The 16590-nt window shown below is 46.5% G+C and overlaps 1 protein-coding gene across 1 annotated transcript; it reads left to right on the top strand.

Annotated features, from left to right (window-relative positions):
* Positions 1-4244: 4244 nt before the first annotated feature.
* On the top strand, positions 4245-15479 carry GABARAPL2 (GABA type A receptor associated protein like 2). Its single transcript, XM_017868679.1, has 4 exons — positions 4245-4421; positions 4753-4808; positions 5944-6116; positions 15282-15479. The coding sequence occupies exons 1-4, from the start codon at positions 4388-4390 to the stop codon at positions 15391-15393; spliced, it is 375 nt and encodes a 124-aa protein (XP_017724168.1). The 5' UTR covers positions 4245-4387; the 3' UTR covers positions 15394-15479.
* The last annotated feature ends 1111 nt before the right edge of the window (positions 15480-16590 follow it).

The raw sequence follows: 16590 nt of genomic DNA, 5'->3' as shown, positions 1-16590 counted from the left end.
TTTTTTTTTTTTTTTTTTTTTTTTTTTCTTGAGATAGAGTTTCACCCTGTCGCTCAGGCTGGAGTACAGTGGCACTATCTTGGCTCACTGCCACCTCCATCTCCTGGGCTCAGGCGATTCTTGTTCCTGCAGCCTCTCGAGTAGCTGGGACCACAGGTGCGTGCCACCATGCCTGGCTAATTTTTGCATTTTCAGTAAAGATGGTGTTTCACTATCTTGGCCAGTCTGGTCTAGAACTCCTGGCCTGAGGGGATCCACCTGTCTCAGCCTCCCAGAGTGTTGGGATTACAGGCATGAGCCACTGCACCTGGCTCCAAATTGCACATTTTAATCATGTTTCTCTCTCATTTATAGGAGCTCCTATTCAGGGTCTCTTGAATTAGGTTAAAACTTCTGAATGTTTGCTTCAAAGCTTTCCAACATTTTATTTACTTATCTACACTGATTTTCTGTTCCCTCTTCCAACCCCAGTCTTTGTTTTTATCTGGAAAGGAAATGTTTACTCACTGAAAAATGTACCCCTCTCTCTACATGAGAAGATTCACATTCTCTGTGAAGTCTTTCTTGTTAATTCTCACTTGGCTTTGTGCTGGCCCCTATTGCCCTAGCAATGCCTCAGTGTCCATGTTCACATACCTCTCCAAGATTTGAAATTCATTCTCTGTGTTTTATAGATTTGTTAATGTGTAATTACATTGCATATATTCATTATCCTATTTCTTCTCCTGACTTGAACCTCCTCAACTAACCATATTGCATATATTCATTATCCTATTTCTTCTCCTGACTTGAACCTCCTCAACTAACCACCCCCTCAAGGAAGGCATCCAGTGTCCTTAGAACATTCCATAGCTAAATACAATGACCCAATGTGTAAAGAAGGTGGTACATATCATCAAGGTGGATGAAATAAGTCAATTAGAATGGTGAACTGGCAAAAGACACCAAGAAAGTAGGTAAGGATGGAAGACCAAAATGCATTGCACATCATCCAGACCATCAGGAGATATGTCTATGAATTGGTGTGCAGTGAAATTTTCCCCTAAGAAGTGTTCTCAGCTCTTTCACATGCAAGACAATATACGTATATCTTGGACTAGGACACAATGACCAGCTCTGTAAAGGGAAGCAGGGGTGTTGAGTCCAATGTCTAACTCCTCCACTGGTTCACTGACTAGGAGATGGTGAGCAACCATCTTCATTCTTCAGTATTTAATTCTATTTGCAAAATAGGTATTTTCTTTTTTTTGAGACAGAGTTTCACTCTTGTTGCCCAAGCTGGAGTGCAATGGCGTGATCTCAGCTCACTGCAACCTCTGCCTCCCAAGTACAAGCAATTCTCCTGTCTCAGCCTCCCAAGTAGCTGGGATTACAGGCATGTGCCACCACACCTGGCTAATTGTTTTGTATTTAGCAGAGATGGGGTTTCACCACATTAGTCAGGCTGGTCATGAACTCCTGCTTTCAGGTGATCCACCTGCCTTGGTCTCCCAAAGTGCCGGGATTACAGGCATGTGCCACTGCACCCGCCCAGGTATTTTCATTTTTAAACTCACTGTCTACCTATTCTTACCCAGTTTAATAGCTTGAAATATTTCTAAATTTGAGACTCATAGCACCATTCACCAACTCTACATCTTCACTTGGGTGTGTTTGGGTGTGTCTCCTGGACATCTCATATTTAATATCTGTAAAACCAAACTCTTGTTTTTCACTCCCCAAGCTGGCTCCACCCTATTTCAGTAAATGGCAATTCCATCCTTCCAAAAACCTTGATTTTGATCTGTCCCTCATATCTTACATCCAATCTATCAGCAAATGTTACGAGTTTTACCTTCAAAATATATCCAGAATACAACTGCTTCCCATCACCTCCCTAGACCCCACCTTGGCCGAAGCCAACATCATCTTTCACCAGGATTATCACAATAGCCTCTCAACTATTTCCCTGCTTCCACCCTCAGCGCCTACAGTCTACTAAGCTAGCCTTTTGAAAAGGAAAGGCAGATTGTGTTACATCTCTGCTTAAACCCCTACACTGACTTCTCATCTCATTCTGAATAAAATCCAAAGCTCTTTGCATGGAATTCAAAGCTCAACACAGTTTTGTTCTAGATCTCTTTGAATTTGTCTCATAACACACTCTCCTCTCTCATTTATTCAGCTCCAGCCACAGGGGTTCCCTAGAATATGCCAGCCACTTTATCTAATTAGCATACCATCCCACCACACTCTAGTCACCTACTCTGCTTTATTTTTCTAAACAGCACCTATCATTACCTAACATATTTATTTTTTGTCTTGTCCCACTAGAATATGTCAGGGGGACAAGAATATCTCATGCTCCCACCCATAAGAACAGGGGTGTCATCTGTCTTCTTCACTGTTTTTCCCCAGCACCTAGCACAGAGCTTTTATATGTAACAACAGTAATTTCTAAGTAGGAAATTCAAAGGATTTTTTCACTTCATTACAAACAAACAAACAAATGCAGTGGCTCACACCTGTAATCCCAGCACTTTGGGAGGCCAAAGCGGGCAATCACTTTCTTGAGGTGAGAAGTTCAAGACCAGCCTGGCCAACATGGCAAAACCCCATCTGTTCCAAAAATACAAAAATTAGCTGGGTGTGGTGGTGAGTCCCTGTAGTCCCAGTTACTCGGGAGGCTGAGGCAGGAGAATCGCTTGAACCCAGGAGGCAGATTGTAGTGAGCTGAGATTGTGCCACTGAACTCCAGTCTGGGTGACAGAGCAAGACTCTGTCTCAAAAAAACAGAACAAAAACAAAAACAAAGAAACAAACAAAAAAACTGTTCTAGTTGCTCAGACACACAGTCTTAAAATAACAAAAATACTTTTACAATGAAGCTAAATTCCACAGCATTGATCAGGAATTTCCAGTGTAGGAAATGATGAACTACCATGTACAAACATACAGGCTTTACAGGTGCATCAGAATCACAAGCACGTGGCAGAGTTCATGTGCCCAATTAAGTGAACATTCTTGCTACATGTTCAGCAGCTTATAAACAGATGGTGACCCAGACCAGACTGCCTTGATGACTCTGCTTGGAAAAAAGGCATTACGTCACTGACTGGAGAACCTCAAAGCATATGTCCGGGCAGGTGACACACACATTGCTCAGGCTGTCATTGCTAAACCACTTCCACAGCCAAACGAGGAAAACCATCTCATGACCAGCTCTCAGGGGAATTCTCCAAGTCTGACAGTCACCTCTAAGTCCTCTGCCAGTTAAGATTAAGGGGTCTGTGATCAGTGACGTTACACTCCTTAAATGTGTGTGTTTTTTTTTTTTTTTTTTTGGAGGCAGAGTCTTGCTCTGTTGCCCAGGCTGGAGTGCAGTGGTGTGATCTCGGCTCACTGCAACCTCCACCTCTCTGGTTCAAATGATTCTCCTGCCTCAGCCTCCCGAGGAGCTGGGACTACAGGCGCCCGCCACCATGCCTGGCTAATATTTGGGGTTTCACTATGTTGGCCAGGTTGGTCTCCAACTCCTGACCTCAGGTGATCCACCCGCGTCGGCCTCCCAAAGTGCTGGGATTACAGGCGTGAGCCACCGCGCTCCGCCTCAAATGTGCATTTGTGATACCTTTTCGTAAATGTTTATTCAAATATTTATTCACGAATAAAGGAAGAAAATGGGATTTGTTTAAATTCAATTTCTAGGTCCAAGGCAACCTATGACAGCTGTCCCTAATACTGGACCTCCGGGTTGTCCTCAGCGCCGCTTCCTACAGTGTCCTCAAACACCACCCCTACCATACTGAGCCCCCAACCTGTCACCCCTCCAAGCAATACTCCCCAACTGTCAACGCCCTAAACAGCTCCTTTGTTATCGCCAAGCACTAGAAACCCCTCATGTCATTCTTACCCCTAAAGACCGTTCTTGTCACCAATTCCCCATTCAGACTTTCCCTATGAACCGCTCGAAGCGCTCTCAACTATCAGCCACACCCCCAAACAGCCCTCAGTAAGAGCCCTACACTATCAGCCAGACGTTTCCCGCCACCAACGCTCCCGAGACCACACTCCTGTCACCAGTTCCCCGAACATTCCTTCCTGGGGTCGCAGATACTGCTCACAGACGTCCCCGTAACCAATTTCATCGCCTCCGCAGTCTAGGAGCCTCCGAAGCTGCCATCCGCGGCCCCGCCCCTTTACGTGCGGCCCGGCCCCTTGGCGGGGCGTCCTGGCAAATAGCGCCGGAAGCCCCGCCCCCGACCGGTTGCTAGGCTCCGACAGCCGGAAGTCCCGCCTGCCGTGTAGTCGCCGCCGTAGCTGCCGCTGCTGCCGTCGTTGTTGTTGTGGTCGGTGCGCTGAGCTCCGCGGCTCCGAGAGCCGGTTCCGTCCCTTTCCCACCGCCGCCATGAAGTGGATGTTCAAGGAGGACCACTCGCTGGGTAAGCACTTGGCCGTCGGCCGGGCTGCTGGGGGCCGGGGCGGCGGGTGGGCCCCCTCCCCCACTGGGGCGGCCCTGGTTCGGGTGGAGTGGGGCGGATGCCCTGCTCCGGTCTCGAGTCGCCTAGGCCCTGGTGCCTGGGGCAGCCGCCTCCTGACCCCGTGTCACCCTCCGCGGGCCCTGCTGGGAGCTAGTAGGGGACAGGACCGCGGCTGCAGGGACGCCGGAACCAGGGCCTGAGCTGTGCGCAGGGCGCAGGAGGAGGAGGGCCGGGGGCCGGAAACCGACCGGGGGGCAGGCGCAGCCGTCATCCCTGTTTGTTTCTCCCACAGAACACAGATGCGTGGAGTCCGCAAAGATTCGAGCGAAATATCCCGACAGGGTTCCGGTGAGTGTTTGGACTCTCCGCCCCCTCACCTCGCTGTCACCTCTGTCGTCTGGGACCCGTAATAGGCCCCAGGCCATTCAACAGTTGACAAGTTGAGATTCCAGTCCCAGTTAATAGTAACTGACAGGCCAGACCGGGATGAGGCGTCCCAGGGCCGGGGCGTGAGGGGCTCGGGCTGGTGCTGTTCAGGGTGCCTCAGTGCTGAATCTCCCGATCTAGGCCAGCGAGCCGTCTGCAGCCTCGGGGCTCCCTGGCCAATTATGTAAGGAACGATGTTCTAGGACAGGGCAACAGGTCACTGCCACTTTTGGGAATGGTGGTGGAGGGAGACTGTCACTTTGGTCTTGGAAGTGGTACTTGAGTCTCAGGACGTTCATCTTTTACTTTGAGCCTCCATCTTTACCTAACTTCTAGCTCCGTTACCTCACCTTGACCCTGTCATCCTTGCCTGGCCAAAATAATGTGAAAAGCCGCTGAAAACCCTTCTGCCATGTTTTCTTCTTAGTCAATAATAAATATGATGTTATATTTCTTCCATGGTTGGGGAGACAGTTTTGTAATCCTTATTAATTTTTAATGGACATTAAGGCCTGTTATTGTAGCTCTTTGCTTGTGAATAATTTGTCTCAGGAAAGGAGTAGGAGGGACGGATTTGAAACTTGTTCAGAGGGGAGCAACAGGCCAAATAAAGAGCTTGGTTCTTGGCTGGCTGAAATTCCAGGCATTCCCATTAGTCCATCCGTTCTTGTCTCCTGTGTTCCTTGGGAACACAGTAGTGTTTCCTGTAGTGTGAAGGTGGATCCATTCTGGGGTCCTGGAGTAACGGACCATGGATGAAATCCTCCCTAGATGCTCTTAGGTCTGCCCAGATAAAATGTGGAAAAGCTTAGTAGTAAGGGCTGCATTTCTCTTACATAATTGACCACAGAAAAGCACTTACCGTTTCCCTATAACACATTTATATCAGTTCTTAACCTCCAGAGTGTGTGGTTTATTAAGCCAAAGGCATATTTTCTCCTGCTATGCAGTTTCCCACCCACCTCCTTGCCCACACTGTGTTTCTCAGCTCCTCAGCCATGTGAGGCCAGAGCCTCCCTTTAGGAAACTCAGTCCTGACCTCTCTTTACTTTCCCAGGTGATTGTGGAAAAGGTCTCAGGCTCTCAGATTGTTGACATTGACAAACGGAAGTACTTGGTTCCATCTGATATCACTGTGGCTCAGTTCATGTGGATCATCAGGAAAAGGATCCAGCTTCCTTCTGAAAAGGCGATCTTCCTGTTTGTGGATAAGACAGTCCCACAGTCCAGGTGAGAGATGTTTACTGGATGGGCCCTCTGGTATTAGACATCTGGTTGGCTGCTTATGGAACTCCAAAACTTTGGAAGTCTGAAAACTCTTAGGGGTCCTGACTAGAAATCTGAATTTTGTGCTCCCTGACCTCAGGGGCTCCAGGAAAATAATGGCTGCAATACATAAGAGTGCGTTTTGCATTCAGAAAATAGAACAAGGCCTGGACTTTAAAAAAAATGACGAAACTCAGCCTTACATCTCCAAGAATCTTTTAAAACAGTTGAGAACTTATTTAGGCTTAAGCTATAGGTAGAACTGAGGCCTGAAATGAGGTTTTCTTTCCTGAAGGCAGTCCTGGCACTCTCCTCCACTGGGAGCCTGTGGGCCCTGCTGAGGCTCACTCAGTTAATCATCCAGTTTGCTTGCTTCCAAACTTGGTCAACTCTTTGACATTGTAAGTGTCTATAGCTGCCTGATCCTCAAGTCTAACAAAATGACTGCTGCACAGTAAAGGGCTCTGAAGTCTTTATTTTATAGACTTATACCTCCCTTGGTAGCACCTGCTTTGACTGTCAGACTATTGTGCTGCCTGGAAGCAATCTTTGGGACTGTAACTTGTGGCCTGAATGTGGGCAGAGGCATTAGAATTCCCCTTTTCTGTGTATGTGATAGCCCAGCTTTAGTCCCCTGTGGAAAGAGGAAAATGGAGGGGCTCCGTCTAACATCCTGGTCAGTCCTTTCCCGTTACTGAGTGGGTAGTTTTAGGCCCTGATCCAGATTCTGGCCCCCACCTGTCCCCTGAGTGTGAGTTCCTGGCCACATCTTATCTTAGTGACCCAATGTAGGTTTCATATACCACCCCCAGAAGTAATACTTCTAAAAGTGAAGGCTTTCAGAAGCCCTGGGAACTAGCCCAATGTTGCCCACATAGGTTCCTGTTAAAAATCCTTGAAGACTCCAGAAGAGGCCTCTGCCAAATTCCAGTTACTTACTTCTGTTAAAGGTGGAAAGCTCTGGCTATTTTTTGGTCTGATTTCCTCTTTCCCAGTATCCTCCACCTCCACTTCCTGGTGTCTGATAGAAAGGCAGGGGAGAAATAGAAGCTCCCTCCCTAAGGCCAGCATTCAACCTGAGGAGACAGCCCAGGGCCTGCCCGCTGGACACCATTGGTCTGCCACAGCTGTAGCTCTGGAAGCTGTGGTGTTGCTTGAGGTGATCTTGTCACCCATAGGGCTCTTCCAACCTTCCTTCCCAGGCCTCTGGGCTGTGTCTTCACCAGGGGAGGAAGCCTTGGGCATCCGTGGTTACCCTGGGCTTTCCTTAAGGTGTTTGGGGTGGTAATCTTTCATAACATCTGCAACTTCTGCAGAGTCTTGGTGACCCTGTGTTTCCTACTTCCCGGAGGTGATGGCTCAGTGGGAGAAAGTAAGTGACTAGGACCTATGGCATTGAGTTTATTTTCCTCAATTCTGATTCTCTGGTTCTTCTCAAAGGAAATGAAGCACGTTTCTGGAGACCTTCAGATTACTCAGATGGCTCCACAGTAATCTGGCAATTAAAATGGCTACAGGTCTTATCAACTTCCCCTCCCCCATTATCCCTGAGATAGAAATAGAATTGGAAATGAAAAATGATTTTTCAGGGCAGCAGAGACTGCTTCAACCCATTTTCTCTCCAAGTCCTGTTTTCCTTTCCAGTGCGGTGAGAATCAACCCTAAAGCAGATGACACTAGTAACTCAAGTCAGGATTTTAGGGCCGAGTAACCAGAAATCCAAGTCCTGACCCTTCAGGATTTAGTCACCAACTAGGGCCCTTTGCCCAGGCTGTCAGCTCTTTTGGCCCCAGTTAATGACTGTCACCCTACACTTAATGCAACTGTTCATTTTGGGGCTTTATTTTCAGAAACAATTTTTTTTTTTGAGACAGAGTCTCACTCTGTTGCCCAGGTTGGAGTGCAGTGGTGCAATCTCAGCTCACTGCAACCTCTGCCTCCTAGGATCAAGTGATCCTCCCACCTCAGACTCCCTTATAATTGGGATGGGACCGCAGGTGCGTGCCACCACACCGGGCTAAAAATATAAATTTGTTTCTAAACAAAAGAGGCTTGTGACATCGTTGGGCTTTATGCAAATGTAAATCACCCATAAACATAAAAAGTGCCACAGGGTACTTCCTAAAGCTGGCTGTGATTCAGCTTCACCATCTCTTCCCCAAGAAAATTTAGCAGCCTCTTCCTCAGGTCTTTTCAGCCTCTTAGGGAAGCATGGAGCCTCTCTTAACCTTCATGCAGTGCTTGCTGGCTTCAAAGAGTGGCTGGGGAAATTAGAGAAGGGACGAATTCAAGTCTGCAGGAGCCCTCCCTCTCCGATGACTGACTGGTCTGCATGAAGATCAATTATGTCTGAGGCTGAAGGGGAGGAAGTTCTCAGTTATTTCTGCCTTGGAGTGGAAAACAGGCGGTCAGCATGTAAAGTGTCATGATTTTTATTTAGAGTAGTTAGTATTAAATATTGATTCTATAAATAGAGACAGAGGCAAGTCCCTAAGTTTTACTTCGTAAATTCTAAGTTCTTGTTTCATTTAAAAAAAAGGGAATCACAATGGCCTTTTCCCATTTAGCATTGGAAAGCTGAACTCTCTGCTTAGGTGCCTGCATCAAGAATCAGGCCAAAAATGGAAGGGGAACCATGCCTTTGTTCAGACACAACTTCAGAAAAAACATCAGTGTACACGTTTCCTGCTCGTGGCCTTAGAGGGGAACTCAGACCTGGCAAGTCAATGGTCTTTGTTTGTTTAGAACATAGATAAGAGTCTTGTTAATCCCCTGTTTAAAATAGAAACAGGAGTATATCATTAAATAAAATATCTCTAAGATATTTGTTGTTGTTGTTGTTGAGACAAGGTCTTGCTCTGTCACCCTGGCTGGAGTGCAGTGACATAGTCTTAGCTCACTGCAGCCTTGAACTCCTGGGCTTGAGCAGTCCTCCCACCTCACCAGGTTGATCTCAAACTCCTGGCTACAGGTGATCCTCCTGCCTTGGCCTCCCAGAGTGCTGGAATTATGGGTGTTACCCACCACACCTGGCCAGATACTATAATTTGACATTGGGAAACCTGTGCTGTTTAAGAATATGGTGTTTATTTGCTTCTGGATCTTAAAGAGATCTTCAGTAAAAGGAAGCTGTGATGTCTTAGAAATGAAAAGTGATTTTCAGGGCAGCAGAGACTGCTTCAAAGCCATTTTCTCTCCAAGTCCCATTTGCCTTTCCAATCTGTCCACCCTAAAGCAGCTTATACCAGTAACCCAAGTCGGTTTTAGGACAGAGTAACAAGAAATCCAAGTCCTGACCCTTCAGACCCCAATTAATGACTTCACCCCACACTTATTCATCCTTTATTTAGAAATGTGCTTAAAGCACTTGGATCATTTCTGGGTAAATACTTCTTTAAGGACTGGACATTTTTTTTTTTTTTTGAGACGGAGTTCACTCATGTTGCCCAGGCTGGAGTGCAGTGGCACAATCTCGGCTCACTGCAACCTCCGCCTCCCAGCTTCAAGCGATTCTCCTGCCTCAGCCCCCGAGTAGCTGGGATTACAGGCGACCACCACCACGCCTGGCTAATTTTTTTGTATTTTTAGTAGAGACGGGGTTTCACCATATTAGCTAGGCTGGTCTGTAACTCCTGAGCTCAGGTGATCTGCTGACCTTGGCCTCCCAGAGTGCTGGGATTACAAGCGGGAGCCACTGCTCCCGGCCTAGTTGTTCGTTTTTATCAGATAAATATGTGCTGTCCTATGCCGGGCGTGTGGTGGTCGCCTGTAATCCCAGCTACTCTGGGGCTGAGGCAGGAGAATCGCTTGAAGCTGGGAGGAGGAGGTTGTGGTGAGCTGAGATCGCACCACTGCACTCCAGCCTGGGAGACATGAGTGAAACTCCGTCTCAAAATCAAAACAAAAAGAGGAACAACAACCAGGGGTTAATCTTTATATTTTAGAATCTTGGGGAGCGTCAGGGCCTTACTAACCTTCGCTGTGAAGCCAGCGCCTCTCCAGGATTGACAGTAGTGGCCATTGCCCTCCCACCTCCCACCTCCTATCCTACCCTGCTGGAGAAGAGAGAATCCAAGGTCCAGTGGAAGCACGTGGACTCCAAAGCACATGGGTGGCCAGGTGTGCTTATCACCCCAGCCAATTCATGACTCAGTGTAGACCCCACAGCCTCCATGACCTGCCCTTGGTTGGGGTGAACGTAGGTTCTCTAGGGATTGGGCATCCACATAGTTCTAGGTCAGCCTCTCCCAATGCATAGAGCTGTTGAGTAGCATAAACTGATGTCTGTCTAGAGTCACATGGCCATTCCTGATGTGGATCCTGCTGTAACTTTCCCTTTTGTATTGCACAGTTTCTCCATTGGAGAAATGGTTTTGCCTGGATCTATGTCCTTCAGTGGAAGGGTTGGGGAGAGGCCTTTAGAGGCAGTTTAAGTTCATTTTTTTTTTTTTTTTTTTTTTTTTTTTTTTGAGACAGAGTCTCGCTCTGTCCCCAGGCTGGAGTGCAGTGGCCGGATCTCAGCTCACTGCAAGCTCCACCTCCCGGGTTTACGCCATTCTCCTGCCTCAGCCTCCCGAGTAGCTGGGACTACAGGCACCCGCCACCAGGCCCGGCTAGTTTTTTTTTTTTTGTATTTTTTAGTAGAGACGGGGTTTCACTGTGTTAGCCAGGATGGTCTCAATCTCCTGACCTCGTGATCCGCCCGTCTCGGCTTCCCAAAGTGCTGGGATTACAGGCTTGAGCCACCGCGCCCGGCCAAGTTCATTTTCACACAGTACTTCAGGGTCCCACTTCACCTGAGATTCGCTCCATAGCTTGAATCTACCACTGGCTTTACCCATTTCTTTCCTTGCCAGACTCAGAGCTTGGAAGGTGGCAGTGCCTCCGTACTCAGAGCAGCATCTTTCTCAGATGAATGCATGTGATACTTGATGCCACAGGGTGTGCATTTGTGTTAGGGACTGGAGGCCATCTTCAGGTGTTTTCTACAGCCACCTCGCAGCAACTTAGGCAGCAAGGCTTGGAGCTGCAGTGCTGCTTGCGAGTTGTCAGGGCATCCAGCAAGCCTGTGCAGCTTAGCTGGATAGATGCATTAGAGCTGCCTCTGTGCTTCAGGATCCTCTGGCATCCTAGCAGTGGCCTGCTCAGTGCTGTGTATAGCTCAGGCCTCCAAATTCTGAGGGAGAAGTTTATCTTCTCAGAGGTTTGTGGAATATGTCCCAAAGTGACACACCAGCCTTCTGCTAATAGACTGCCTTCTAGTGAGGGTTGCATCTTGTCTCCCTGCACTTCCATTTGAATATCCTTTTAATGGGACTTTAAAAAAATGAGTTAATTTTTTTTTAAGTCTATTTGTGGCCCAGCTCATTTTGGCTGCAGGCCAAGTTATTCTGACTCTGCATGTATGCAGTCCGATCCCATAAGTGCTGTTTTCAAATCAGTCTTGCTTCATGAGACTCAGTAAAGCCTCAAAATTAGGTGCATGTTCAGCATTGAGCATTGTCAGTTACCAAGTTCCATGCCCAAGGGGTATCCTGACTATAAGGACACAGTGCTACTGCCAACTAAGTTTCCACATGAGGTTGTGTGTCAGAAAATGGGAAATGTTGGATTCTTAAGTCATTAGGCACTAAGGCATCTAGTTGTCAAATTACAAGATCTGAAGGAGAGAGCCCTAAGACCTTGCTACTCAGCATGTGATGCAGAGACTGGCAGCAGTCGCCTTACCTGGGAGCTTGATGTTCCGATGATTGGTACCAACATTTGTATGAGAAGCACTGTTCTAGGGAAGATCTCTGCAGAAGGTGTAAGGACTCTAATGTTAGGTCATCAGAACAGATCTAGCTGTTTGGACATTTGGAGGCAGCAAACCTTGGTGGTCTCCTAGTTTTTTGACCTGGAGTGAATTTAGAATCTCTGTGCCTTGGTTTTCTTATCTATGAACTATGGATTATGGTACTATCTACCTCATAAGGTTGTTTTGAGGATAAAGAGTTAACACATGTAATGTATGAGCAGTGCTTCGCACATACGTGTTGCCATTATAGTTAGGATTTTTACTGTCAGCTTCTGTAGCTACTGGGGCACTGCTTAAACAAATTGATGAACCCAAGTTTTACTTAAAAGACAGTGGAATCTAAAGCCAGAAAGGAATGAAAGCCACATGATTATGGGCCTCTTCTCCTGCCGAGTCAGGGCTCAGTGTGTCAGGACCTGCCTTCAACAGTAGCCGTCCAGTGGTCATTGTTCACCATGGATAGCATACACAGGCCTGGGGGTGGGCTGCTGGTGTTTATGAAGCTCCTCAAATGTTTCTAATGTAGCAACGGGATTTAGAATCATTGTATTAGGGCTTCTAACTTGCTAGGAAAAGAGCAGAACTTAGTCTGTGTGGGACCAAACTTCACAAAGGCACTATGGGGCGACTCTGAATTGCACACAATGTCTGCTACCGCATCTAAACTCATCTGGTAATGGCAGTGGGGAGATGTTATGACAGTTGTCATCAGGGTCACCCTGGACACTTGGACAAATGGGGTAAAGAGTTATGGCAGTAGCTGTAGTTGTTTTCCCATTAGCCTCATTCTGAGGAGTTTCAGAGGAAAGTGGGGTTACTCTCTGGGCATTCTCAACCACCAGGGTAAAAATCTTGGGACACTCAGCTACATGTTCAAGCCCTTCTGCGAGTTTCCGGCTTGTCATTTCACTTCCTGGCTCGTCACTCTACTTCCTAATCACATAGCTTTTAAAGGTGACCCTCCCTTCTCTCCCACAACAAAAGGTCAGGCATCTTCCTTCTCAACCTGGCTGCACATGGAATCATCTTAGGCATTTAAAAAATATGCTGATGAGGCCGGGCACGTGGCTCATGCCTGTAATCCAGCACTTTGGGAGGCAGAGGTGGGTGGATCACCTGAGGTCAGGAGTTCAAGACCAGCCTGGCCAACACGGTGAAATCCCACCTCTACTAAAAAAGAAAAAAATAAATAAATAAATAATTTAGCTGGGCGTGGTGGCATGCACCTGTAATCCCAGCTACTTGGGAGGCTAAGACATGAGACTTGCTTGAACCGGAAGGTAGGGGTTGCAGTGAGCTGAGATCCTGCCACTGAACTCCAGCCCGGGTGACAGAGCAAGACTGTCTTAACAAAACAAAACATAGTGATGATTTCGTTGGTCTGGGTAGGGCTTGGGCATGGAGATGTTTTTAAAGCTCTCCAGTAAGATTCTGATGTGCAGCCAAGGCTGCGACCCACGGCTGTAGGTGTTGTTCCTCCCTCTATCCACTGCCCCCTAAGTCCTGTCCTGGGGCACTGCTGTCAGTAGAAATGGATGCAAGCCACGTATGTAATTTAAGAATTTTGTAGTAGCCACATTAAAAAAATAAAACCAGTTGAAATTTAACTTTTTTTTTTTTTTTTTTTTTTGAGACAGAGTTTTGCTCTTGTTGCCCAGGCTGCAGTGCAGTGGCACGATCTTGGCCCACTGCAGCCTCCACCTCCCAGGTTCAAGCAATTCTCCTGCCTCAGCCTCCCGAGTAGCTGGGATGACGGCGTGCGCCACCACGCCTGGCTACTTTTGTGTTTTTAGTAGAGACGGGTTTCACCATGTTGGTCAGGTTGGTCTCAAACTCCTGACCTCAGGTGATCCACCCACCTCAGCCTCCCAAAGTGCTAGGATTACAGGCGTGAGCTACTGCGCCCGGTGGAAATTAATTTTAATGATACATTTTATTTGACCCAGTATATCCATAATTTTATCATTTCAGCACGTAATCAAAATAGAGCTATTTTGCTGCATTTTGATACTAAGTCTGAAATCTTTTTTATGTTTGACACTGCACATCCCAATTCAGATGAGCCACATTTTCAAGTGCTGAATGCAGCTAGTGGCTACTGTGTTGTAGCAGCGATACAGGACATTTCAGTCATAGCAGAAATTTCTGTTCAACAGTTCTGTTCCAGGGAGTCCTTATTTTACAAATTCCAGGCTAAGAGATCCTCACAGGGAGCACCGTTTTTATTGTACAAGATGCCGATGACAGGTTGTTTCATATTCATAATCAGCCCTCCCCCACATTGTTACTTAATAATTCTCATCTACCCACACAGCCATCCGAGCTAAGCTTGCAAATGGGGCAGAAAGAATAGGAAAAAAAACTCAAAACCTCCCCCTTCATAAATGTGGTATTCGTCCATGTTTACATGGAGGTCCCACTCAGCTCTTGAGGAGCAAAGCAGCAGGTGGGGCACTCAGTGCTTCCTCAGGTTGAGGCCTTGGACTGCTCCTTATCTTCCCCACTGGCCCTTGGTTTATGAGTCCCCCTTTTAAGGATCTGTTGTGACCGACCTATCTGGGCTAGTGACCTCAGATGTCTCAGACTGAGCATCTTACTACTGTTTCTGGTTGACCCCTCCACTCATGGTCTTAACACATTTGCACCTCCTCTCATCTCAGAGAGTACAGTCACGGGGCAGAGCTTGCATAGGGATCCAGGTGTTACTAGTCTTACTCTGGAGCTGGTCCAGCTCAGTTTCATGGCACAGAACTAGATTAGATCTCCACTGCGCAGTCTGTTTTACCACTTAGGGAAAGCCAGCTTTCCTACCCACACACGTTTAGTTTGAAGACTATCTATTTTTGGAAGGTTCTTTGGGAGGTTGGGCGGGCTTCTTTGGATCCCAGATACATTTACAGCTTTTTGCATTAAGTGTGAGGAAAATAACTTCTCTTTGATGATGATGATACAGATGTTTGGGGGCACAGGGGTTTAGCTGGGGAGTTTCTGTGATAATGAACCCAAACTACTCTTCCTTGCTAGGGTCCTTTACCCACACAGAGGTGAGCCTTTCAGGTTCTTCATTTTGCTTAGTTTCTTCTCTTGTCCTTGGTATTCATGTGTTAACCAGCCAAAGTCCCCTGAAGGAGCTGGCTTCTTTAAAGGATTTATTTGGGAGGATGTCAAATGGCTTTGTCTTTTTATGGCTCCTTTCTCTTTCTTTAAAACAGGATTATAAGCACACAGCAGGTACTGACACCTGAAGTCTTTTTACTAAATTCCTATCCTCAGGCCATCCTTTTCTCCTGAAACCTGGGATTTTCAATGATTTTTTTTGTTTTCCTTTCAAGCCTAACTATGGGACACGCTTTACGAGAAGGAAAAAAGATGAAGATGGATTACTTGTATGTGGCCTACAGCGGAGAGAACCACTTTTGGCTTCTGAGGGCCATTGCTGGCTAAGGTGCACCCTGTAACTGCTTGTGGATCTTGCGTAAATAGCCAAAGCCATTTTCAGTTATTATAAATACCAGAAACCTCTTCACATAGACCTTTAGTGGCATTTGTAACTGGATTTATTTCTTAATATATTGGAAGTTTGGTTTCGTTAAGACTAGTAAAATTATATCAATACAGAGGTTTATTTGAGTTGTTCTTTCTGTGCACTGTCCTCATGGCTGTAAAGTTATCCAGGAAACTTGGTCCTTCTGGAAATCTATATTTAAAATGATATTCTTATCAAAGTGAGGTAAGGCGCGGATTAAAGTGAAAGCGGAAGGTGAATGCATTTATCTGTGGTTATGCTTAAGTGTTAGATGGCTGAAGTAAAAATTATCCAAATAAATCCTTAAGGTCGTCAGAACACTTGCTTCACTAAAAGAATATGCCAACTGCCCAATCAGATGTTGGACTGAGCTAATTTGGTTCCTCCTTTCCTTGGAAAGCTAATTAAGGTAAAAAAAAAAAAATTTAACAATAAAAATTATCTCATAAAGGCATTGCACTGTGGCCATGTCCTTTATTCACCTCCTTTTGGATGGGTCAGAGAAGTGGCCCCTACATCTGGCAGGTCAGGAAGAGGGCTTGTGGAGGCCATGGCTGCACATCCGGGACCGGGAGCTGTGGCCAGGGTCATAAGGAGAGACATTGTTTTGAATAACTAATATGTTCACATGATTGAGAGATCAGGACAATACAAAAAGGTATACACCGAGAAGGCTTGCTCCCGCCAGCTTCCTAACCACCTCTGCCCTTTATGGGAAATTACTTTTACTAGCTTCTTGTTTCTTTTCAGTATTTTAAAAGTAAATAGGATAATTTAAAGGATAGTATAATAGCATAGTAAAAAGCATAATTAAATATGAATACATATCCTTATTGTCTTTTTTTTTTTTTGAGGTAGAGTTTTGCTCTTGTCACCCAGGCTGGAGTGCAGTGGTGCAATCTCAACTCACTGCAACTTCCACCTCCTGGGTTCAAGCGCTTCTCCAGCCTCGCCTCCTAAATAGCTGGGATTACAGGCATGTGCCACCATGCCTAGCTAATTTTGTATTTTTAGTAGAGATGAGGTCTTACCATGTTAGCCAGGCTGGTCTCAAACTCCTGACTGCAGGTGATCCACCCACCTCAGCCTCGCAAAGTGCTGGGATTACAGGTGCC

This window comes from Rhinopithecus bieti, unplaced genomic scaffold, assembly GCF_001698545.2.
Source record: "Rhinopithecus bieti isolate Rb0 unplaced genomic scaffold, ASM169854v2 scaffold_2574, whole genome shotgun sequence".
Taxonomy (NCBI): Eukaryota; Metazoa; Chordata; class Mammalia; order Primates; family Cercopithecidae; genus Rhinopithecus; species Rhinopithecus bieti.
Note: the sequence above shows the minus strand (reverse complement) of the source record. Positions and strands in the feature narration are given on the sequence as shown.

Coding starts and splice junctions, on each gene's coding strand:
- GABARAPL2 (XM_017868679.1), top strand. CDS start 4,388: ATGAAGTGGATGTTCAAGGAGGACCACTCGCTGG. Junction 4,422..4,752: donor CAAGGAGGACCACTCGCTGG/GTAAGCACTTGG, acceptor TTTCTCCCACAG/AACACAGATGCGTGGAGTCC. Junction 6,117..15,281: donor AAGACAGTCCCACAGTCCAG/GTGAGAGATGTT, acceptor TTTCCTTTCAAG/CCTAACTATGGGACACGCTT.